The sequence below is a fragment of the Xyrauchen texanus genome, chromosome 15, assembly GCF_025860055.1.
Source record: "Xyrauchen texanus isolate HMW12.3.18 chromosome 15, RBS_HiC_50CHRs, whole genome shotgun sequence".
NCBI lineage: Eukaryota > Metazoa > Chordata > Actinopteri > Cypriniformes > Catostomidae > Xyrauchen > Xyrauchen texanus.
In genome coordinates, this window is record NC_068290.1 from 13,591,536 (window position 1) to 13,618,216 (window position 26,681).

Consider the following 26,681-nt stretch of genomic DNA (forward strand, 5'->3'; position numbering starts at 1 on the left):
GAATGTGTTGTGTATTAAATGTAATTTGGAGCACAAATTAGTTGCTGGCTTAGTATAAGAAGTCCGTGGTGGATTAGAATAATATTTTTAATGGATATAGAACAACAATTTATTTATAAAGCACAATTTAAAACTAAAGATTATTGACCAATGTGCTGTTCAATGAAAGATTATAAATGAAAAATGTAAAATACATAAGAGAAAAATTTGAAGTTTACAGTGAAGAACAAAAAACTAATAATTTATCAAGACAATTGCGGGGGCAAACTGTTCCAACAGCTTCAGGGCAGCGACTGCAAAAGCACGATCACCTCTTAGCTTTATCCGGGACCTGGGAATGGTCAAAATCATCTGATCAGAGGACCTAAGTGACCTTGAATTCTTATGTATGTGTAGGAGGTCACAGAGATAGATCGGCACCAGCCCATTCAATGATTTTAAAACAAACAGTAGCTGCTGAAAATCAATTCTGTAACAAACAAGCAGCCAATGAAGATATATAAAAATGGGGGAGATATGATCACGCTTATGTGTACCTGTCAGCAGCCTAGCAGTGGCATTTTGGACCATCTGTAGATGAGACAATGACGATTGACTGACTCCGATTGAATTACAGTAATCCAATATTGAGGAGATAAATGCATGAATCACCTTTTCAAAATTGGCAAAACTAAAGGAAGGGCTTAACTTTTGCCAATAATCTTAAATGAAAACAGAGATTTGACAACTTAATTTATCTGTTTATCAAACTTCAAAGAATTGTCAAATACTACACCTAGATTCTTCAACACCGGTTTACAAAAGGGGGCCAAAGCTCCTAATTTTGAGCCCCTGAACCAAATAATTGTTTTACTTTAATTTAAATTCAAAGAAGCACAGACATCCAAGCTTTAATATCATCTAGGCAATTTAGAAGGGATCCTAAATCACTCCTTTTATTCTTTCTTATTGACAGATCAATTTGCGTGTCATCCGTGTAACAATGGAATGATTTGCCATGCTTTCTAAAAATGGACCCCTGTATAGCATGTAAAGTGAGAACAAAGTGGGTCCTAGAATAGACCCTTGAGGAACCCCACAAATAAGGGAGGCTAAGGATGATGTTACATGACCAATATTAACTGAAAAACTTCTGTTGGAAAAGAAAGACTTCAACCATTAAGGGCAGTACCTTGGACACCCACTGATTCCTTAAGGCGGGAGATAAGGATACCATGATCTATGGTATCAAATGCTTCACTGAGGTCTAGTAGAATAAGAACCGCTGAGTCTCCCACACCAACTGATAACAAAATATCATTAAGAACTTTTAAAAGAGCAGTTTCTGTGCTATGGTGTGATCTAACCCAGACTGAAAGTCCTAAAAAAAAAACAGAATATTTCACTGCAATATAACTCCGCAATTGGCTAAGAGCAACCTTCTCCTGCACCTTGGCAGTTTAGAAATCAGTGTAAAATTTGAAAATACATTGGGGTCCAGGTTAGTCTTTTTAAGAAGAGGCTGCACTACAGCATGTTTAAAATATGCCAGAACAGACCCAGTTACGAGACTGCTGTTAATTATATTCAGGATACTAGGTCCAATAATATAAAAACTTATTTTAGACACCTGTATGGAATAACGTCAAATGGACAGTTGGAAGGCTTCAAGTGGTCTACTATTTCTGCCAGAAAAGAAATAGAAACAGGCACAAACTTATTAAAATCAGCAGGACTTTTAAAAAAGACAAATAGTGAAACAAGATGAGTTAAACAAAGTGAGCAGATCCTCAGTACTCAAGTGAGAAAGGGGAATTTCAAGGGTGGTGGTGATAGAAGTAATCCAATCTCAAGGAGAATGCGTGAATCACCTTTTCAAAATTGGCAAAAGAAAGGATGGGCTTAACTTTTGGCAATTATCTTAAATGAGAAAAAAAAAATAGATTTAACAAATGAATTTTCAAAATTTCAAAGCTTTTTCATATAGTCAGGGTTGGGGAGTAACGGAATACATGTAACGGGAATACATATTTAAAATACAAAATATACAATTTAAATAATTGATAATTAGAATACAGTTACATTTCAAAAAGTATTTTGATTACTTAAGAGATTACTTTGCATTTTATTGTCATTTGTTTTATTTAATATTTAGTCCTTTCAGATGGAAAACATTTATACATATAAATTATGCCATCTAAAGTGCATTTGAACAGCGGTGAAACACTTTCTTATGATGTGTTACTTTCATACGAGCAGGCAGAGAATTAAGTTTGAAATACGTTTGGAGCAGAAGAAATAGAAATAAACCTTGTGTAAATTGTCATCTTTATGCTAAGCTAAAATGGCATTTTACATGCACGTTACCAGGCACAATCAATTTTTTTATCAAGAAAATTTACGTTGGATCATCATTTCATTTTTCTAGTAAGGCCTTTGATATTAGAGCAAAACTCGTATTTTTGATGATAATTTTTGTATTGTTTTCCTGTAAAAATATCTAAATATCCTTAAAACAAGATCAATTTTATGTTTCTTGATTTATAAACAACACTGCAAAAGATATTTAGGTTTTTCAGAGAATGTATTTTTAACATGTATTTTGTCTTACTGTACTGGCAGAGTTTTTATAGTCAAAACAATTGAAACAATCTACCAATGCTGAAGAAGTAATCCAAAGTATTTAGTAATTAATGCCGTATGTTACAAATTACATTTTACAGAATGTATTCTGTAATCTGTAGTAGAATACATTTAAAAAGTAACCCTCCCAACCCTGCAAATACTACACCTAGATTCTTCACCACCAGTTTACAAAAGGGGACATAAACAGCCATTTGATGCATGTCTACTTAAGACCAACAATTTAAAATGCCGTTAATACAATAACAAAACTCATTCTATCCCTCCACCACCACTCCACCAGTTTCTGGGCCATCGCAAAAGTTCATAGGGCCTGGGGAAAATTTTAATGTGTGCTTCTTCCTCAGGGGCCAAATGAGTAGGTTATCGAGCAGGGGTATAATAGGACCCTCAAACATGATGATCCCCCCACAAGGGACTGCCTTCCTAAATGATATAGGCAGGTTTATATTTTCATGTATTGTGTCCTATTTATACTGTGTAAGAAAGATTTTAAGTGAATGATATTATAAAGACAACACAACAAGTAAATAATTGGCTTTTATTTTGTCATTCAGGTAACATATTCATGTTCAACATATAAACATTTTAATTTAAAAAATGTATTAATAAATGTTGAAAATATAATTAACCAAGATTAACAAATGTAGTTACTAATGTTAACAAAAAACCTTATTGGTCTCACCTATCATTGTAATAAAGGATATACAAACATTTAAATAAACTTGAAATATATTATTAACAAAATCTGGAAAATGTTACTTTGTGTTAAATTGAGAGCATTTCTTTTTTCTAACCACTGTTAAAGTAATGTTAGAATTATTTTATAATCAATTTAGATATATTTATAGTTTAGAAAGTGTGTGTGTGTGTGTGTGTGTGTGTGTGTGTGTGTGTGTGTGTGTGTGTGTGTGTGTGTGTGTGTGTGTATATATATATATATATATATATATATATATATATATATATATATATATATATATATAAAGAAATATAGATAAAAAGAATATAGTCAAATTTGGTTTGTTTTGGTCAGTTTGATAACCGCTGCCGTAGAGCACCTTAGCGGTAGGGTTGCTGACCCATATTAGCCGGGACATATTGGATGCCTAAATATCATTGGATGATATCAGCAAGACCCTTATTGTTTGACTATTCAAAATGACCAAAATTGCACCTTGTTCATAATTTTTATGGTGTATGTGTTATCATGTAATCATCTGTCAATACTGGTGATTGATTGCCAAAAGTGTGTCCTTGCAGATTTGTGTGTGTGTAAAAAAAAAATGGATTGTGTCTTTTGAACAGCGGAAAGATCACAATGCGAATGGTTGCTATTGAGGAGGTGTCTTGTTGAGAAGTTGGAATTGGATGGATGTGGGTGTGCAGTGTGGCACCCCTCACTCTACAGAAACAGAAACGAGATCAGAGTCGATCTCATTATGAAATAGAGCCCCACATAAGACACAGCTTCTTAATTAGAGGCTGTCGGACCAGGGGGTCTTAGTGAAGCTGCCTGCAGCCATATAAACCTCCCAAGATGATCGAAGAGTCTTTAGTATTGTAATGTACAATTTAGTGTCATCAAACTGTGGATCAAATGCTGCCCAAATGAAATATTCTTGCCCTGAAACCCTTTATATGGGGCCAGATGCTTTTAATAATTCATGTACAGAGACTTGTGAGGTTAAGAAGGAAGCACATTACCCAAAAGCCTTTAAAGACCTTATGAAATCGCTAGATAAGTGAAGTGTCATGTGTTGGTGTATTTCCTATTGAAACAGGAAAAAAAAAAATTTGGTCCATTTTTGTGGAAGAGAAAGACTGTAAATTTTCAATGTGCTAAATGGGAATTTTATCAATGTTTAGGAGTACACAGCCATTTGACTTCAATGCAAACACACATAGACTTAAAGGCACAAAATGCTAATTTTGACTTGACTTAAGACTGATAACATGTTTGCTTCTCTCTGTTCTTTTTCTCCCTCGGCAGCGGGCTGTACGTTTGATGAGGACTCCGACCCCAGTCTGTGCGAGTTCAGTCAAGGGGAGGAGGATGACTTTGATTGGCAGCTGTTCCGCGCCCATGCCTCGCCACACTCCACCTCTGATCTCATGCGTGGTAAGCCTGCCCAGCATTGCCTATTCTTATTCCGCCAGTTTATTTCACACTGTCACAAACCGTTTCACACCGTGTGCCAATCCATCTAGGATGGCCTCCGACCTGCCCCATCAGAGTGAAGGCTGAAACGGCAGACCACAGCACAGTTTGATGTATTTTTTGGTCCACTTTTACTCATAGTTTTTTTTTTACTTTCATATGCCTTCAGAAGTAAAATGTGTAGATATCATTGATAATTGGTCAAAGCAAATTCCTTGAAGTCCAAAAGTCTAATACTTCTATGCTTCTTTGAAGTGCTTCTATTATTTTATGGGAAATGCTTCTTTCACCCAGAAACACATTTAGAGTTTTCTTTGCTTAAGTAAAACGAAAGGTCTTGGCTTTCTAATGGTGTATATATTTAGTTTCTACTCCAAGCCATTGTCAAGATATAATCATTTAAATTAGGATGAAACCCTGTTTTAGTGCATGAAACTCAAAATATGTTTGGGGTGAAAATGACTTAAAATGATGAAACAGGTCACATATGATCTGCGTTTGAGTGAAAAACTGGAATTGTAAAATGAACATGCATTTCTGAATTGTTTAATATTTGGTATGACCCCCTTTTGATTTAAGTGCAGCATGCTCCAAAGAGCTGACATATACTCCAAAAGTCTGTGCAAAACCTGATGATCCATGTTATGCCAACATTTGAGAATAGGTCTGAAACGATTAGTTGATGTTATCGACAAAGTGGACAATAAAAAAATCGAAGAAAAAAATTTCTGTTGTCGAATAGTCGTTTGATCTAATTTAATGTAACATGAGATCATATGAAACTGTAATGATGACGCGAGAGAGGAGCACAGCAGCTCGTGCCTGACTGAGGAGAGGAAGAAAACACATGTCCAGATGCACTCTAAACTTTCCAAACAGCTTCAGGTGATGTAGATAATGGAAAAATGCAAAATGCCAAAAAATGCAGAGCTGGATCTGGCATTCCACTTTAGCAAAACCTGAATGTCAGAGCATCTAAAAAGCAAACAACCTGGCATTATATCTTTAATGCATCATTTATTAAAGTTCAAATAATAAGGAAGTGCATCATAATCAAACTACGAATATGGCATTTGTCTGTGCGGTCAGCGCCACGTCTATGAGTCGCGTGAAGGGGGAGCGTCCAACTGAGGCACCCTCTGGCGCAGGGACAACAGTCCTTCGTGTGCGTTTGCTGTAGCTAGATTAATAACGTGATGGATTGCAACATATTGAATCATAATATACTGTAGCCTATGTTACGTGTATATCTTATTGTGAAGTAAATTGGCGATACGCAGCTCTATTGAGTTTGTTTTTGTGAGTTATATATGATCGACGTGAAAATAAAGGTGAGGGAGTGTGTTCTTAGCCCATTATACACTGCAACAAAGTTATTGATCAGTCTTTTTTGGCAACATATAATATATTTACACTTGCTTTTAGAGAATATGTGTAAAACAATTTCCTTGGAATTCAGTGAATGTTATTTAGAGATATTTTTAAAAGATGATTTTGTCCTCTTTATTGTTAGTAAGCACGTTTAATACAACCTTTTAAAACTAGGCACAAGCTGAATAGTCGGTTAAGAGCTAATGATTAATCGTTGCAATAATCAACCGAATAGTCGAATAGTCGTTCTAATAATCGTTTGATTAGTCAATTATCAAAATAATCGTTAGTTACAGCCCTATTTGAGAACGTTCCAAAGAGCATCTTGTGAGCGAGGAAATTTGACCTTTATTACACCTTTTGATTATGATTCGTGACCTAGACAGAATTTTAAATATTTATTTTTGATGTTACTACAACTTTTCTTTTAGCATTTTTCATAATCCTACAACTGTTTATTTTCAGGTTCAAATGGAAAATACCAGATCTTCATCACAGTTTCTTCCATTTGATTAGTGACCTTGAAATAGTGCAGAATAGTATATATTCTTAAATAATTTTTTATTTTTATTTTTTATTTAATGTCATAACTTTGTTTGTTTTCAAAATATTGAAATCCTAAAATGGTGTCAGACTTTTAGAGCCCCACTGTATACCAATATTGAACTCTTATAGAACAAATCTGTTCCTTGACCAATCAGCACATACTGTATGTTCTACACATGTTTGTTTTTCATCAAAGCGGCTACTACTGGGCGATTAATCAAGCTTTGTAGATGGGCTGCTTGGGAAATTAATAAAATTAAACTGGCACAGGCGCAGCAAGCTCATCAGTAGTGTATGGCCACATGATAGTCAACCTTGGAAGAGTTGTGCTTCAGCCAGTCAAAAAAAGGAAGCACAATCCACCCAATAAGAAAGGTAAAGAGGGTGATCTGTAAGTGTGTGTCAGCCAAACAGCAGTGATTAGAAGTTGCCCCTGCCTGAATCAGATCAATCCGGCAATCAATTAGTTTTTCTTTTAAATGCAACCCATACCAAACAGTTAGTGGCAGGAAGATGTGCAGGGCATAAAGTAAAGGGACTTATATCAAAAGACATTGTGAAACTAGATTAAAACAAGCTGAGGGAGGAAAGAAAGTAGAGAACTAGTAATTGGATTAGCGTTTAATTCAATAAAACATTCAAAACAAAAACAGGCGGCAAAGCAAAAAGCTAAAAATGCAACTTGCATGGCAGGAGATGCTGAAAAAGCAGCGAGATACATAGATAAGATTACTTGGTTTTTCTGTATATCTAAAAATAATTAAATAACACATTATTTAAAATAAAAATAGGCACCAAGATTCAACTTTTATCAACTTATTTTCAGTCTATGAATGAGTCATTAGAACAGTTCTGTATGATGGAATCCTCCAGAGTACATAAGAATCATCTTTCTAATCATATTTAGGCCCTAGACACCTCACCCGCAGTCACAGGCGCTGTGCAGTAATAATACATTTTCCTCTGGGTTTAATTAAAGCCGACTCTGTCTTGTGACATTCACTTTGCTCTGAGGGCAACAGATGAGTCTTGGCAGGCAAAGTTTAAGTATGTAAGAATGATGTCACACCTTGAAAACATAGCAGGGAAGTGTTTGATGGTGTATGGCTGTAAACAGTCATTGACATGTAAGTTCACCCTACAGTGGGAGTTTGTTGTGTATTATTTCAAGGAGAACCAACCATCTGTAACTGGTAATAAGGCATTGCCAAAAACCACTAGCTGTGGAGCGTTGTGACAAATTTTGATTATCATCATCGCAAGGGGTGCATTGTTGGAAATTGGGAAACTAGGTCAGAATCCGCCGTTGTTGGGTGTGATGAGTGGCAAAACAACTTTTATTTTTTATGTTGTTTCTTTTTTAAAATGCACAGTAAAGTGTGCTCGCTCATTATAACTGGGCCAGTTGTATTTTCTTGGTCCTTCATGCTAGACCAATCCTTTCACTGTTCTCCCGCCTTCATTTAAAATGGTGAAAACAGCCTGTGAAAACAGAAGTTTTCTTTAGTCAAAAGTTTGTTTGTCTTTGTTTTCAATTGCTCACTTACACCATTAAAGGTTATATAAGTTATTATTCTTACAATTTGATTTCAACCACGTATTATGTTGCAGTTCCTAATAAGCTTGCAGTTTTTGATAAGCTGGCGAGTAACTAATTTTATTTGCTCACCAATTTTTATTTAAACTAGGTGCTAGGCAAATATACTCTCACTGAGCACTTTATATGGAACACCTGTACACCTACTTATTCATGTGATTATCTAATCAGCCAATTGTGTGGCAGCAGTGCAGTGCATAAAATCATACAGAAATAGGTCAGGAGTTTCAGTTAATGTTCACATCAACCATCAGAATGGGGGAAAACATTTTATCTCAGTGATTTCGAACGTGGCATGATTGTTGGTGTCAGACGGGCTGGTTTGAGTATTTCTGTGACAGCTGATCTCTTTGGATTTTCCCAAATAACAGTGTCTAGAGGTTACTCGGAATGGTGCCAAACAAAAAACATCCAGTGAGAGGCAGTTCTGCGGACAGAAACACCTTGTATTTGAGAGAGGTCAACAGAGAATGGCCAGACTATTTCGAGCTAATAGAAAGGCTACGGTAACTCAGATAACTATGTACAATTGTAGTGGGCAGAATTGTATCGCAGAAAGCACAACACATCAAACCTTGGGGCGGATGGGCTACAACAGCAGATGACCACGTTGGGAACTTTATTAGGAACATAGTGTTACTTATAAAGTGCTCAGTGAGTGTGTATTGGAGAATATACAGTAGGAGACATAATCTGACCATTTTAAAATTCATTTCCGTGGAATTTTTTTTTTCTTTTTAATATCTGAAGGTCATCAATCAGATAACAAAATCTACTTTGTCTAACCAAGCACAGGTGAGATGAGATAAGAACTCGTGTCTCGTGTCAGTGGATCAGTTATAAGACATGAAGACCTCCCTGTCCACTTATATTTCTGCAGAGAATCCTGGAGCATTTAAGATAACTTAATTGGTCCCTTGTCATCTTATGCCAGGCCTCTGGGTCTGACTGTGATCTGCAGTAATCTCCTTACTGCAATAAGGTTCCCACTGATATTAGAAGTAAAGCTAGGCAATTCTCTTGGTATGTTGTATCTTATTATGTTCCTCCTTAGTCAGAGAGGCACCGAGGCACACCGTGCTGATCAGAGACCTGTATATCTTTATTACCAGCCACTCTTCACCTCTTTCAAACAGCAGGCTCGTGTCCCATCTGGACATTATCCACACTCTCATGCCCAGGCCTTATTCATCACTGATATGAGAGACCACAGGGGCCCCAGACAGAGGAAGTTGGTGGGGAGACACATCTGGTGAAGTTGCAGGGGCATAATCGGACCTGGCTGGCTTCCCTGGATTATCTAAAAAAAAGTTTTCTGCTGCCCAGTGCAGCCTGCATCTCTCAATTACTGACTTATGCATTGTGACTCTTGAAACCTGCCTCTTGATGCAGAAGTATGAAATGGAGTTTGTAGTGCACTGCAATTGTTATTTGAATTAGGCAACCTGCCCACACTTACAGGCTTACAGATGAGCAGCTATGCTTTTGAAGAATGTCGAACTGATTGGGTGTAAGTGTAAAACAAGAAGGTAAAGGTAATTTTACCATAATTTTTAGTCTGAGGGGACTGTTTTTATTTAACAAGGGGTTCCCTCCTTAACTTAATGACAAATGGATCACAATGTAACACAACAGGCTTGTCCAATATGCCCTACTTCATGATTATCACTTCATGTTCATTTGTAGCACATTAAAAAGGACATATTCCAACAGATCGGTGTTGGGCAAGATACTCAAAAACATTTTGCTAGCTAAGTGATCAAATACTCTACAAACAAATGAGCTAAGCAAAGCGAAAATTTCAGAGAAAAAGTGCATCCCAAATTTCACACTTCTGCACTATTCTTCACCATTTTTTAGTGTCAGTAGTGCGAGTAGTATGTTAACACTGAAAATGCAATTAAATAAGAGTACTACGATTACTTGGATGATTACCTTTATGCTGCCTTTATGTCCTTTTTGGATCTTAAATATTTTGGACCTCATTGATTTGCATTGTATGGATTTAAAAACATCATGTTCTACAAAAGAAAGAAAGTCATTAGACTCAAAAAGATTTAATTCATGAATCAGACATGGCTAGTACTGATTCTTGATTGCGGAAATATTAGTTCTGATTCTTGATTGCGGAAATATTGTCCAAGAAAATGTAGCACTGTAGCAAATAATAACGCTACCCCACTATCTCCTCAATAAAATAACTTTGCCACTGAAAGGCTGTATAAATTTAACATGTAGAAATGCTGTTAAACTAATAGCTTTGCTATTAACACTGATACAGACAGTAAAAACTGACCATCTGATTAATTTTTGTAAGCAGTTAGTTTCATGTGGTACAATACATTAATATTTTACCCATTTAGTGCAAAACTGAAAATGTTCAGAAGATCTTAGTTTTGGTGCAGGAGGAAAGCTTCATGTAACTACATGGGGTTGCCGTGAATGCTTCATTCTGCAGGTTTATATACACTGCCTGGCCAAAACAAAAATTTGCCATTTGGATTTAAATAAGCAGATACTTAAGAGCCTATTATTGGATCATTATTGCAGTGATTAATGTGTTTCATCTAGCAACAATTCTTTTAACCCTAACTGATGCAGTGTGTAGCTTCTCATTTCTTGAACAACCATGTTGGAAGATGTATCAATTGGTCGTAGAAAAGATGTTACTGTGTTTCGGAAGGAGCAAATTATTGCCCTCCATCAAGCAAGAAAACAACTAAAGAGATTGCTGAAATCATTGGAATTGGGTTAAGTACTATCCAATGCATTATTAAAACCTGGAGGTACAGTGGTGAACTGCTTCGCAGAAGAAATGTGGTGGGGAAAAAAGCTTTAATGATCGTGATCGGAGATCACTAAAACGTTTGAAGTCTTATCGTAAAAATTGACAGTAGAACCCATGACTATGTTTAATAGTGAAAGTAAGAGCATTTCCACACGCACAGTGCAATGAGAATTTACAGGATTGGGACTAAACAGCTGTGTGGCCACAAGAAAGCCACTTGTTAGTGAGGCTAATGGGAAAGAAAATGATGGGAAAGTTTGCTAGGGAGCATAAAGATTGGACTGTGGAGCAATGGAAAAAGGTAATGTGTCTGATGAGTCCAGACTGGCCCCATACCACAGCGATGGGCACGTAAGGGTAAGAAGGGAAGTGCATGAAGCGATGCACCCTTCATGCATATTGCCCACTGTACAAGCCTTTGGAGACAGTGTTATGATCTGGGGTTGCTTCAATTGGTCAAGTCTAGGCTCAGCAATGTTATGCAGCAATAAAATGAGGTCAGCTGATTACCTGAATGTACTGAATGACCAGGTTATCCCATCAATGGATTTTTTTCTTCCCTGACGGCACTCCAGGATGACAATGCCAAGATTAATTTGGCTCAAATTGTGAAAGAGTTGTTCAGGGAGCATGAGGAATCATTTTCACACATGAATTGGCCACCACAGAGTCCTGACCGTAACCTCATTGAAAGTCTTTGGGATGTTCCTGAGAAGACTTTACTGAGTGGTTTGACTCTGCTGTCATCAATACAAGATCTCGGATAAAAATGAATGCAACTCTGGACAGAAATAAATGTTGTGACGTTGCATAAGGTTGTCAAAACAATGCCACAACTAATGCATGCCGTAATCAAAGTTAAAGGCGGTCCAATTAAATATTAGATTATGCAACTTTGTTTTTGGCCAGGCAACAACAACAACAACAATTTACATTTATATAGCACTTTTCTAGGCACTCAAAGCACTTTACATAGTATAGGGGGAATCTCCTCAACCATCACCAGTGTGCAGCATCCACCTGGATGATGCGACGGCAGCCATAGTGCGCCAGAACGCCCACCACACACCAGCTATTGGTGGAGAGGAGATGGTAGAGTGATGTAACCAATTTAGGGATGGAGATTATTAGGAGGCCATGATAGATAGGGGCCAATGGGGGGAATTTGGCTAGGACACCGGGGTTAAACCCCTACTCTTTACGAGAAGTGCCCTAGGGATTTGTAATGACCACAGAGAGTCAGGACCTCGGTTTAACGTCCCATCCGAAAGACGGAAAGGCAGTACCACCTAAGCTGAAAACTAGCTCCGCTGTAGCACTCACCCCAGAGCAGAGAATTGATTAATCATGCCTCTCTACCTTTCAATTTTTCAGAAACTTTCAGATTAATACAATGATCCTCCACTTCTCTTTGAACTTTCATCTGATCTGAGAAGCTGCCTTCTCTTTTTTTAAGCACCTCAGCCCAGAGTCTTAAGTTATACATTTAGCACACCATAATGGAATCAGCTCTTGACAAAGGTCCCAAACAAAAACTTCACCATTTATATGATTGAAATTTCACCATCAAAGTCTGCATGAGATCAAAGCTTGATGAATCCTGTCGCAAAATAGAAATGTGACTTTATACTTTTGTATTACACTGTCAAAGGCTGATTGATTAGAATTTCATTGGAATGCAAGTGCATGTGCCCTGAGAGTGAGATATCTGTACTTTTACATTTTAAATTTCTTCTTTAAGCATGAAAACGTACACATTATCTTCCTTACGTCAATCAATTCATGTGTCTAGATTAAAGGGATAGTTCTCTCAAAAATTTAAATCATGGCATGGGGTGGCTGTGGCTCAGTTGGTAGAGCGGGTTGGCTGCCAATCGCAGGGTTGGCGGTTCGATTCCCGGCCCACATGACTCCACATGCCGAAGTGTCCTTGGGCAAGACACTGAACCCCAAGTTGCTCCCAATGGCAGGCTAGTGCCTTGCATGGCAGCTCTGCCGCCATTGGTGTACGAGTGCGAGTGTGAGTGTGTGTGAATGGGACACAGTGTAGAGCGCTTTGGTAACCTCTAAGGTTAAAAAAAGCGCTATATAAGTGCATACCATTTACATTATTTACTCACCCTCATATTGCCCAAAAACCGTTTGACTTTCTATCTTCTGTAAAACATGTGACTGTTAGTGACTGACAACCTCAGTCACCATTCACTTTCATTGAATGAGAAGAGCAGTCAACATTCTTTAAAATTTCCTACAGAAGAAAGAAGTTCATATTGGTTTTGAATGACATTAATATGAGGAAATGATGACAATAGATTGTATGTTTAAAAAAATATAAATCATTTAAGAATTGGTGTACACAAAGGGTAAAATTGAGTGATTATTGTATCTGAGCTGTTGGACAAGGATTTACCCTTTTGGCTAGTAGTACACGTTTTGATCTAGGGGTGAATTATAAACCCATCATGCTTGTCCTGGAAGGGATTACTGTAAAAAAGATATGCGTGTGTAAATGTTCATACACCACTGGGACGGAAGGTGAAATCAGGAAATGAATTGATGTATAAATCTAACAGGGCAGACTAAATCCATTTATAATAGAAGGTAGATAGCATAAACCATAAAGCAGGAATCAGACCTGTACTCATTCACAAGAGTGCATATTTGCAAAACACACCCAATAAATAAGTAGTATGATGGAATGTGTAACAAGATGATAAAATAAAAGCAATTTCAAAACCAATGAAAGATAATAAAACTCTGCATATCTCTATTGACATGTAGAGATGCTACAGTATTTATTTAGGGGGAGCTTGTCATTAATAATTTAAATGGCCCCTGTGAGAAGCTTATACAATTGAGTGTTTGCTTTTTAGATCTAACGTTTTTGGAAAAGGCAATATAGCTAAATAAATGATTATATCTGAACATTTTTCAGCCTTTTGGTGATATTAAATATATATTTATGTATTTGCTCTGCATTGGCTTTTTTTTCTTCAATCATAGGAACCATCATTTTGACCAAACATCCATTGTTGCCAAGTACACTATATGCCCAGAACGCAGTACACACACCCTTTATTTAACATGTTTGGCTATTCCATTAATTCCAGTAAAGATGGATCTTAATGTTACAACATAATGTGGCATTCTGAAGAATTGTGTGCTTCCATATTTGTGGTAACAGTTTGGGGAGAGCCCTTTACTGTTCATGCATGATAATTCTCCTGTGCTCAAAGCAAGGCGTAAAGAAATAATGTATTGAATCTGGTGTAGAAGACCTTGCCTGACCAACACAAAGCCAAGACCTGAACCCCACCAAACAGCTTTGGGATGTGTTGGATGCTGACTGCGAGCCAGGGTCCATCACCCATCATAAAAGTGTGATCTCAGTGATTCTCTTGTGTCTAAATTGTAGCAAATCCATTTAACTATAATCCAACATCAAGTGGAAAGCCTTTCCAAAAGAGTGGAAAATGTTATATAGCAGCAAAGAGTGAGATTAATTCCTGCTTTTTACGTAAGAACTAAAACACAGATTTTTTTTTAGTTTTGAATCAATTCATTGAACTGATTCATGGAAATAAACTTGGCAACTCTAATGGCATTTTTGCTATAGTCAAGTTTACTGTAAATTACAGCGATGAGCCAAAACATTATAGCCACTCATATGTGAAGCAAATAACATTGATCATTTCCTAACAAGACCACATGTCAAGGTCTGGGTAGATTAGATGGTAAATGAAAATCTGTTCTCGTAGTCAACGTGTTAAATGAAGGAGAAATGGGCAGGAGTAAAGACCTGAGGGACTTTGACAAGTGCCAAATTGTAACGGCCAGATGACTGGGTCATAGCATCTCTGAAACGGTAAGGCTTATGGTGTGATCCCTGTCAGCAATAATGAGTACCTACCAACAGTGGTCCCAGGAGGGACAAACCACAATCCGGCGACAGGGTGTTGGGCGCCCAAGGCTTATTCTTGCACTACGGCAACGAAGGATATCCCATCTGGTCCGAACCGACAGAAGGTCTACTGTGGCACAAGTCACAGAACATTTTAATGATGATTACTGGAGGAATGTGTCACAATACATTGTGCATCGCACCCTGCTATGCATAGAGCTGCGTAGCTGCAGACCGGTCAGAGTGCTCATGATGACCCCTGTCCACCGTCGAAAGAGCGTCGGAACTGGACCTTGGAGCAGTGGAAGAAGGTCAGCTGGTCTGATTAGTTCAGTTTTCTTTTACATCACCTGGATGGCCCGTGTCCATGTGAGCCATTTACCTTGGGAAGTGATAGCACCAGGATGCACTGTGGAAAGACGACAACCATTTGTGGAGGGAGTGTGATGCTCTGGGCAAAGTTCTGCTGGGAAATCCTGGGTCCGGCCATTCGTGCGAACGTCAATTTGATGTGTGTCACCTTCCTAAACATCGTTGCAGACCAGGTACACCCTTTCATGGCAATGGCATTCCCTGATGGGAGTGGCCTATTCCAGCAGGATAATGCACACTGCCTCAATACACACATTGTTCGGGAATGGTTTTAGGAAAATTATGAAGAGTTCAAGATGTTGCTCAATCAGATTGAGATCTGGGGAATCTGGAGACCAGGGCAACACCTTGAACTCTTCAGAATTTTTCTCAAACCATTCACGAACAATGTGTGCATTGTGGCAGGGCACATTATCCTGCTGAATGAGGCCACTGGAGTTACTCTAATCCGATGGCGCTGTCTTAAGGAAACTTAATGCCATTATTCCATTCAAATCATCACAATCTTCACAGTGTTGCTTAATTTTATATCACCAACAAAATCATTGCAAATACACAATTTACACAATTTAAACTAATTGTTTGCAGTTTGTCTAATTAGAAGGCTATAAAGAGGAAAGGAATCTGTCAACCTGTGTGATGTGCCTGCACATCCTGAGATATGATTCATATCTGGCTCTTTTTAGAATAAACATAGTTAATGACTGTTAAGTTTTCGAATGAGGGCATATTTTGTTCATAAGTGAAATACGGTCAGATCTTTAGATCTCTCAAAATCTTTTTTTGGGGGGGGGGTTGTTGCATCACTTTCTGTAGTCTCTGCAGTCTCAATCAAATCATTAGCGGGAGTGAAAAATCTATTTTTCCCTCTAATATGTCCTAATCTAATGCATCAGATTCAAAGAGTGGCCATTTGGAGCCTGCACCCAGTCTTCAGGTGGGATTAATTTTTCTTTTGTTTGAAGTTAAAACAAAAAACACCCACAGGGACTTGACATTAAGCGATGGGATCGCCACGCTTTTACTATGCAAATGTTAGCCCCCCTCTGGCGACAGCCTCCATGTAATTAACGTTGTTTTGTGGCTAGCAGGCGAGACCTTTCCGAGTAAAGAGGTCTGTTTAACGGGATAATTAAGAGTGAAGTGGCGTATACAACCTTCAAACAGGGCTGACGTGTAGGGATTGGTGATGTAGGAATAGGAAGCAGAAAATGCCAATAAAGAAAGTAGGAGAAAGATGGAGTAATTACAGTTGATGCAGGGTTAGCAACTTTCAAACCCTACAATGAAAATAATGATCAGTTTTGTGCACACTTACACCAATTAACATGGCATTGACAATTTAAAAAGACACTATGGCACAACCAAGGTCATGTCCTTGGTCAAAATTGGTCTTCAGTTGACCTACAATATTAGTTGATGACATAACTGAAGGCTATGATATCAGATATCTTTAGAACAGAAGGAAAACATTTTCTATAATTTGTCGATTTTCCACAATTTCAGTTCACAATTTTAAAGCTCCTTTTTCATTGTACATACGCTGGTCAATGTTTACCATAATTCTTGGTTTAACAGCAGCATTTAATTAGGCCATCCTCAATACCAGCTAGTCATTTAAAAAAACAATTATTATTTGTTATGTAAAAATTAAGTCTACACAGTTAAAACACAGTTATCTACAAATTTCACAGTTGTAATAAAAAGTAAATCTAATATTTGCCCTTCATCATTTCATATGAAACTATAACATTTCTGTTATAATACCAGTTGCAGTAACTGCATTGAAAACATGATACATTTTAGTAATTGTGATGTGTAGTTTGACAAGCCTCATGATGTTGATGCATGGCACATTGTCTTTCCTCATCAGTATGGGTACTGATAATAATGCTGATTGAGAGGTTTGACTTTCTCCATAAAGTTAAACATTCCCTGATACATTCAAATGGATTGCATAAGTTTTATGCTCTATGCCGCACTGCAACGATATCTAGTGAAGATGACTTGCCCAACAGATCCACGCTATCCTATCTCTGAAGCACACTGTTGGTTCGCGAGACACTCCCAAAACAAGCGCGTTCAGACATTCAGTGCTTATAAAGGGCAGAACACTAGATGAATGTAACTACATTTGCTTCGACAGTGTGAAATTCCAAGCCCCATGCCAACAGTAAAATCCTGTGCAGATTTGTAGCCATGTTTTATTTACTTTACGGTGACTTGTTATTTGCTGTGAGATTTACGTAAGATTAACGTATTAGGTAAAGTAAGAGCGTGAGACAGGGCCTGAAAGCGTGTGTCTCACACCAAATGCAGGAGAGTTGGTAACCCTGTGTTAACGGTTCTGCTCCAGTGCCAAATTTTATCCGCAGGCGATACGGTTGGTTAGTGTTTATGTTGTCATGTTTGTTTAACTGTTGTGCTAAGCAGCAGGGGACTCTGGGACTACCCCCTGATGGTGCCTGTGCTTGTCTCTCCTGCTCTCTTTACTCTTCACCCGGCCTGTCTTTCTGTGTCACTGACATGATATCTTATACAGTAATTCAGAGCTGCAGTTAAAGCCATACCTTTGTGTGAAAGCCTAGTCACACAAATGTCTACCCACATTTTTCAAGGATCATTTAACTGGGTCTAACAGCACGACACAAACTAACCAGTGACATTGCACACAGACAGACAATGCGATTCTGAAGATGTTCAGTGTTTAATGTGGAAGATACATAGATTATGCCATTTTAATTATTGACTCTACCACTCACATGTCCTAACCAGATGTGATAATGTGACTCGTTATCGACAAGCAATTTGTCTGTCCACACCGAACACAAAAATGGTGCCTGACACCCATACAGAAATCGTATATATGGGGATATATGATCATATATACATGATAAAGCAATATATATATATATATATATATATATTTACAGATAAAGTTGAAATCAGAAGATTACATACACTTAGGTTGAAGTCATTAAAACTCATTTTTTAACCACTCCACAGATTTCATATTAGCAAACTATAGTTTTGGCAAGTCGTTTAAGACATCTACTTTGTGCATGACACAAGTATTTTTTCCGACAATTGTTTACTGACAGATTGTTTCACTTTTAATTGACTATATCACAATTCCAGCCTTTAGGCAATTAGCCAATTAGCTTCTGAAAGTCTAATTGGAGTCAATTGGAGATGTACCTGTGTATGTATTTTAAGGCCTACCTTCATGGGAAAGGCCTAACATCATGGGAAAATCAAAAGAAGTACAAAAAAAAGTACACAAGTATAAACACCATGGGACCACCTAGCCATCATATCGCACAGGAAGACGACACATTCTGTCTGCTAGAGATGAACGTAGTTTGTTGCGAAATGTGCTAATCAATCCCAGAACAAGGACCTTGTGAAAATGCGGGAGGAATTGGGTAGACAAGTATCTATATCCACTGTAACACGAGTCCCTATATCGACATAACCTGAAAGGCTGTTCAGCAAGGAAGAAGCCAATGCTCCAAAACCACCTTAAAATAACCAGACTTCAGTTTCAAGTGCACATGGAGACAAAGATCTTACTTTTTGGAGAAGTGTCCTCTGGTATGATGAAATAAAAATTTGAATGTTTGGCCATAATGACCATCATTATGTTTGGAGGAAAAAGGGTGAGGCTTGCAAGCTGAAGAACACCATCCCAACCGTGAAGCATAGGGGTGGCAGCATCATGTTGTGAGGGGTGCTTTTCTGCAGGAGGGACTGGTACACTTCACAAAATAGATGTCATAATGAGGAAGGAAAAAGTGGATATATTGAAGCAACATCTCAAGACATCAGCCAGGAAGCTAAAGCTCGGTCTTAAATGGGTCTTCCAAATGGACAATGACCCCAAGAATGTACCTCCAAAGTTGTGGCAAAATGGCTTAAGGACAACAAAGTCAAGGTATTGGAGTGGCCATCACAATGCTCTGACCTCAAGCTGATAGAAAATGTGTGGGCAGAATAGAAAAAGCGTGTTTGAGCATTAGTCCTACAAACCTAACTCCGTTACACCAGTTCTGTCTGGAGGAATGGGCCAAAATTCCAGCAACTTATTGTGAGAAGCTTGCGGAAGGCTACACAAAATGTTTGACCCAAGTTAAACAATTTAAAGGCAATGCTACCAAATACTAACACAGCGTATGTAAACTTCTGACCCACTGGGAATGTGATGAAAGAAATAAAGCTGAAATAAATCATTCTCGCTACTATTATTCTGACATTTCACATTCTTAAAATAAACAAGTGATCCTAACTGGCCTAAGACAGGGAATGCTTTCTATGATTAAATGTCAGGAATTTTGAAGTGAGTTTAAATATATTTGGCTAAAGTGTATGTAAACTTCTGACTTCAACTGTATGTGAGCATATACATTTAAGTACATATTTCCAGTTCCATGTGACATGTAGGAATATATATGCCATATGTGTGTATAATATATACAATATAAAAATATATGTTGCATTTACATACATATATGTGAATTTTTTTTTGTCATTGAAAACCAAAGATGAATATACATGTTATGTTTGTTTTACATGTTTTACCATATATCAGATTTCTGTATTGTGACACAATCACTGCCATTCAGAAGATATTTGATGTTTAAGGTACAGTTAAACGTTTTCAATTAGAGTTTCGACCAATGAGATGTCACAGGGGGTGGGGCTAACCAGCACAACATTGTAGAAATAGAAACCAAGTAATCAACAAAATGCCCCGAAACTCGTTTTGTTTACAGATGTGTCTAGTTAGGATTAGAAGCCAGATTTACAATGAAGAAATAGCTTTTTTCACTTGTTGCTCTAACGTGTTGTGCCTGGTTAGGTGTTAAAATTCAGTTTAAAATGTTAGTCACTAGCATACTGTTAAATTAGCGGCTGTTCACACTGAACAAATGTTTTTGTCTGCATTGTTTTTCTTTTTACACATGCTTCTGACCGCTGTGCCGTATCTTGCTGTTTTATCTGTCTCTTGTGTTGGAGCACAGTTTTTTTTTAAGATGTCTTGTCACATTAAAAAGAACAGTAACTTTAAAAATGCATTTCAAGAAACCTGTGTTCTGCTCTATTCCTTGCACTTTTTTGGTTATTCCTTGACTGGTTTGGTCTAAACTGCTGCTTAATCTGTTGTTTTAATCTTAAAGCTAAAGTCTGTTATTCTCTTTATAAAATGCATAACAGTTGATTTTGACCGCTTCCACTTGTGCTGTGATATCATATGCCTTGACCCAGGCACTGTCTTAGATAATTTATTTGGATTTATTGAGAATAAAAGGATGCCAGACCTCCATAAATGGTTTGGGCTGATTTTTGCTACAGGTGTAGAGTAGGGCATATTTTATGAGATCTGCTGACTTGGCTTCTTTTCGATGGTGTTTTACTGCTTGGAGGCTGGTTTTTAATCAGGGGTTGAGGAGTGCCCAGGGGGATGCAGGAACCATTGGTATAGCTGCTGCCTAATACATTCTCTGTCAAAGCCTTCAGTAATTCAGTGTCCTGGCTCACTGGCCACAGTATTAGGCCTGAAGGCAGCGTATATAATGTATGAACACATTATCTCAGTATATGGACACACACACACACACACACACACACACACACACACACACACACACACACACACACACACACACACGTGTTTGTTTTCCTATGGACTTTCCATAGACATAATGATTTTTATACCGTGCAAACTATAGATTCTATCCCCTAAACCTAACACAACCCCTAACCCTAATCATGACAGGAAACTTTCTGCATATTTACATTTTCAATAAAACATTGTTTAGTATGATTTTTAAGCGATTTGAAATATGGGGACACTAGTCTATGTCCTCATAAAGCACATTTATAGCATAATAACCTTGTGATTACCAGTTTATAACTTACAAAATTGTCCTGGTATATCACAAAAACACGCACACACACACACACACACACACACACACACACACACACACACACACACACACAGAGGTATTTTCAAGATTGAGTAGTCGAGTTGTAGGTTGCCTGAACGGCTAGTCTGATCGGTTTATGAAAGCCCTTTACATTCAGGCTTGATTTGGTTTAATCTAAACCCTGAAAATATTTTCTGAAGGGACATTAACACAATGCATTCTTGCTTTGAAAAACAGCTTGACTGAGTGGAACAGATTGGAACAGAATGCAGGGGTATCAAGACATTTTTTAAAAGTTTAACTATGTTTAATTTGACATGCCATCTAAAAAAAATACAGTGCTCGCAAAAAATGCTAAATATATACTAGGTATCAGCATTTCTAGGTATTTTGAAGTCGAGTACTCTAACATTGTTTCCCAAACTGGGGTACACGTACCCCTAGGGGTACGTGAATTAAAATCTGAGATTTACCATTCTTTTAATTTCATCACCATCAAAAATAACATTCAAACCCAGTTCATGTATTTCTCACTGGCAAAAATACTTTTGTGTGCACCCTAGTGTAGAAATACCGAAATGGTTGTGTCATAAAGGTCAGATAAATATGCAATGACATAACCCTATCTTTTGTGGTTAAAAAAATGACATAGCTTGGGGATAGTAAATAAAATGAATACTTCACTGTTTTACCAGACTTGCAAATGACAGTCGTCCATGATTTTAGTTTGTCTGTTTGTTTGTATTTTCTCAGTTTAAAACATAATTTGCATTTAAGGTTAGATGCATGGGGATTTTGATTCTGATGGTATAAGTTCATAAGCTTTGATGACAGGTGTCAGACATCCGGTGCGGCCAAATAAATTTCCACATTTACACGCAGTAATTTTCACTCAAATTTGCTTGCCCGCTAGAGACCTGTTTTCTCATTGTTGCATGATGTTTTTTAGCAAATGGGCTCAACCTTGCTAAATTGTCAAATGTGACTTAAAAAAGCACCTTGAGCTGACCATGCAATTGCACAGTAGTTGGCCGGCAACACCGTACCTGCAATGATGTGCAATTCCAGGTACAGAACCGAATGCTATTCTTGCGTACCGTGACGCGACGAGGGGGGAGTTTTCAAGTTATGCATTTATATCATATCTAGCATTCCCATCTCAATAGGTAAGCCATTTATTCAGTATGTATATGATTAATATAACATGTTCAAAACATGTACCTAATATAACATATGTTTAATATAAGGGAGTTATTTTGCATATTTTCTAAATACATTGTGTGAATGTTATCTATGCTTTAGAGAGGGGTACGTGAAAGGATGTTGAATGTTTGGAGGGGTACGCTTTTGAAATGATTAGTTGATGTTAATGTCGACATTAAAAAAAAAAGTTGACAAATGTTCATTGTCATTTGATCTCATTTAATGTAACATGAGATCACATTAAACTCTAATGATGATGCACGAGAGCAGAAATGCTGTTGGAATTATTATGCAAAAAACAAAATAAGTAAATACAGAAACTCTTATTCTCTTTGTGGAATAAGTGGAGCTGGAGATGCCACTCTGCTGAAGCAAAACTTGCATGTTGAGTGTCTTTAAAGGAAACACCCCGGCATTACATCTTAAATGCAGTCATATTTAATGTGTTATAGCTTTATTAAAGTTAAAATAATATGGAAGCAGATCATGTAAATAACTACAAGCTCAGAAACTGGGATTTCTCTGTGCGGTCAGCGCCTCTTCTATGCTGCGGCACACTGTTGCAGGGAAGCTCGTCCCTTGAGCATGCACTCATAATGCAGCTAGATTATAACATGATGGCTCGCAACATATCGAGTCATTGAATATATGTCACTCTGCATTTCTTATCATGAAGAAAATTGTCAATACTTCTCACCAATATGGAATGCCCAAGTCCCAATGTGCTGTAGTGACTCAATTCGCGTGGTGGATGAGTAATCTCAGTTGCCTCCGCATCTGAGAATGTCAATCCATGCATCTTATAACTTGGTTGTTGGGTTGTTGTGCGCATTAACGCGGAGACATGGCGCGTGTGGAGGCTCATGCTCTTCTCCACGGCATCCACGCACAACTCACCACGTGCCCCACTGAGTGCGAGAACCACATTATAGTGACCACAAGGTGGTTACCCCATGTGACTCTACCCTCCCTAGCAACCGGGCCAATGTGGTTGCTTTGGAGACCTGGCTGGAGTCACTTAACACGTCCTGGATTTGAACTCACGACTCCAGGGGTGGAAGTCAGCATCTTTACTCGTTGAGCTACCCAGGCCCCCAGCAATACGTAGCTTTATTAATAAGAGAGAGTTTTTTTTTTTTTTGTGAGTTAAAGATGGATTGAAGTGAACAGAAAGGTGAGGGAGGGTAGTCTTTGCCCCATTATACACCGCAACAAAATATTTTTTTTATTTGTTTTTGTTTTGGCTTGTTTTCCAATATAAGTATGTAAAACTGCAATTGCAGAAGTATAACCAAGTGATAAAAATACACTTATATACAAAGTACACTTATATTTATGATACATCCTCTTAAAGCATGTCTAAATATCTTATAAGCTGCTTCTCAAGTAAATGTAACTTGTTTGAAGAATTTTAGACCATTTTAAATGGGAAATCAATACAAAAACACTGGATAACAGTAGGATGTTTTTTGCAGTGAATATCTTTACTGAATGAAACTTAATAAAAGGTATTTATTTTCCTTTTAATTCATGTCATTTAGAGGTATTTTTAAAAGATGAATTTGTCCTCTTTATTTGTTGCACATTTAATACAACCTTTTAAGTCGGGACACAAGCTGTATAATCGGTTAAGCTGAAATCATCTAATAGTCGAATTATCCTTCTAATAATTGTTAGATTTATCGATTATCAAAATAATCGTTAGTTGCAGCCCCTAATGCACTTCGCTAATATAAACCTCACTAATTGTCTAGACAAGGGGTTGGGAGCCCTGTTCCTGGAGGGCCTCTGTCCTGCAGAGTTTAACTCCAACCCTAATCAAACACACCTGCCCTTACATTTTTCAAGTAATCCATGATTAGTTTCCTTAGCTTTGTCTGATTAGGGTTGGAGCTAAACTCTGCAGGATCGTGGCCCTCCAGGAGCAGGGTCCCCCATTCTTGGTCTAGAACTTACTAAATGACTAGTCGATTAGTGAGGTCGACCATCGTGACTCATCTCAATGGAGCGCAACAGTGCCTACACTTTTTTTCAGCCTGGAATGAATTTTGCTATTCATTTTTTACCATAAATATTGATTTCAAGTTGTTGATTAGAAGTATAGAAAAGTATAACACAGACTGATGGCTTCAGCACAAGCAAGTATATCTCTAAATACAGACCTTCAATGAGCTTTGAAAATGAATGGTAGCCTATAAGTTATCATCAAAAATAAATGTATCTGTGGAGAAAATTAATGGGTTTTTTTTATTTCTGGAATTAGACTGTAAAACTTTTCATTATCTGACTTTATTCTCATGTTATTCATAAAAAAGAGGAAACATTTGTTCTGAAGATATCAGCAAACCCAATGGTTCAGTTACAAAACATCATATTCTGTCCCTTAACTCAAATAAATGTTGTTTGTGTATCTAAGCTCCCCTTTGGTGGCAGCAATATCACCAGTGAGAGGTAATAATTCAACTGCCGGTAGTTTGGTTATTTCAGTCTCATGAGAAGAAGTTGAGATAAAAAGTAAGACTTCCAAGTCGGAAATGCCGGTTAGCTCATATTGGAATTCTAGTCCTCTTGCTGTGAATCTTTGTCTTTTTTTTGTCTTGCTCTTTTTCTCTTATTCATTTTCTCTGTGCTTCTCAGTTGCAATCTATTTCGGGAGGAATTACCATAATAAGACCTGTCGCACGAGACTGTCTGTCATTGTAATTGATCTGTAGACGTGGCTGCTGTACTGAGCCATTTGCATATAATCATTTTAACTGATATGATAATGAATGTGCTGGACCTGATGCATGCAAAAGTCTCTCTGGAGATGGGGGGCTATTTGAATTATCCTCAATAAGCAATATATTATCCCAGGAAGAGAGAGTCCTCTTTCTGTACAGAGCAGCCAACCACATCTGGGTAGATTTAACAAGGTCCACCTCGGTTATGTAAGCAGTCTGCCTCATGTTTGTACATGGTTTTTCGTAACCTTAATCACTTGGCCTTATTCCCTTAGATCTCTCTTGAGTGAGCTGTGTTCCTTGTCCTTGCAGATACCTGTAGTTTGTTCTTTTTATTTATGTGGCTGCTAAAATGCTCCCAACTAGTTTTGTTAAAGGTTGTTGTTTCTTTATACAGATAATTTTTTTCTTGAATCTTAAATGTTTTTTTTAAAGCACTCAGACATTAAGAGGGCCTTGTCAAAAAAAAAATTATTATGTTGGAGGCTCCCCCGGATGGTCAAATTCTTTGTTTTGTTTAGTTTTTTTACTTATTTTTATTTTGTGTGGGATGACATGCAACAAAGTTGTAATTTATTCAAATAATCACTTTATCACATAATCTGCGTCAAGCAGTGCTCTTTAATTTTATTAAAATATTAAATGGCAAAAAACTAACAAAAATATACAGATCAATTATTAATTTTTTCTCGGAGGTGCTCATTGTAGCAGCCTGGAAACTTATCTTATAAACTGATAAAAACGTGTGTACTCTTGTCTCATAAGAGTAGCCTATAGCAGCCAGCCAATCATAATGTATTTGGACATTTTAGTTGCAATATGCATCATGCTTGCTGTGAATGTGGGTATTCCATGCTGTCTGAAACTGTCTGAAACTGCTGTCTTATTTTAATAAATGTATTTATTAACATTCATTTTACTAGTTTAAGAATAGACTACTAAAAACCCCTTATCTGTCCACCGTCGCATCGCATGTTTTCTAAGAAACATGCTGAATTCAGTCTCTCTGAATCAAAGCTCACAGTCTTATGCTCATTCTCTAGAAGTCAAGCATCTAGATACAGTGCTCACTTGATCGACTCATTTTCTGCTGCTCTTGTTTTGTGTACAGCACATAAAATTGAGGTTTGCGGCTTTTGAGTGGGGCCGCATGAGTACCGTGCAGAGGGTACATTGCAGTTATCCCTTCAACATGCACTATAAGGATGATATTCGTGATTGCGTGTGCTCGATGTCTCTGTTTGTAGAATATGCTCAGATTCTACTTTATCCATGATAAAGAAGGATATTTTTCACAACATATAACACACTGGAGGGAATTCACTAAGTAGGAATTCTTGTGAAAAAAGCATTTTTGTATTTGCACGAGCAGTCAAAATTAATGCTTTAACGCTCATTTAACACTATTTCAATTTATACAACATACAGCAGCATAAACACTGGTTGGAGATGCAGAATCTTTGCGAT

At 37.5% G+C, this 26,681-nt stretch overlaps 1 protein-coding gene across 7 annotated transcripts in view; it reads left to right on the plus strand.

Moving 5' to 3' along the window:
- The window catches only part of LOC127656351 (receptor-type tyrosine-protein phosphatase U-like), a 319,639-nt gene that overhangs the window by 81,484 nt on the left and 211,474 nt on the right, over nucleotides 1–26,681 (plus strand). For all 7 annotated transcript variants that reach the window (XM_052144640.1, XM_052144642.1, XM_052144643.1 and 4 more), the window contains exon 2: nucleotides 4,616–4,744. In XM_052144640.1, coding sequence (XP_052000600.1) covers nucleotides 4,616–4,744 — 129 coding nt within the window. The remainder of the gene's footprint in view (nucleotides 1–4,615; nucleotides 4,745–26,681) is intronic.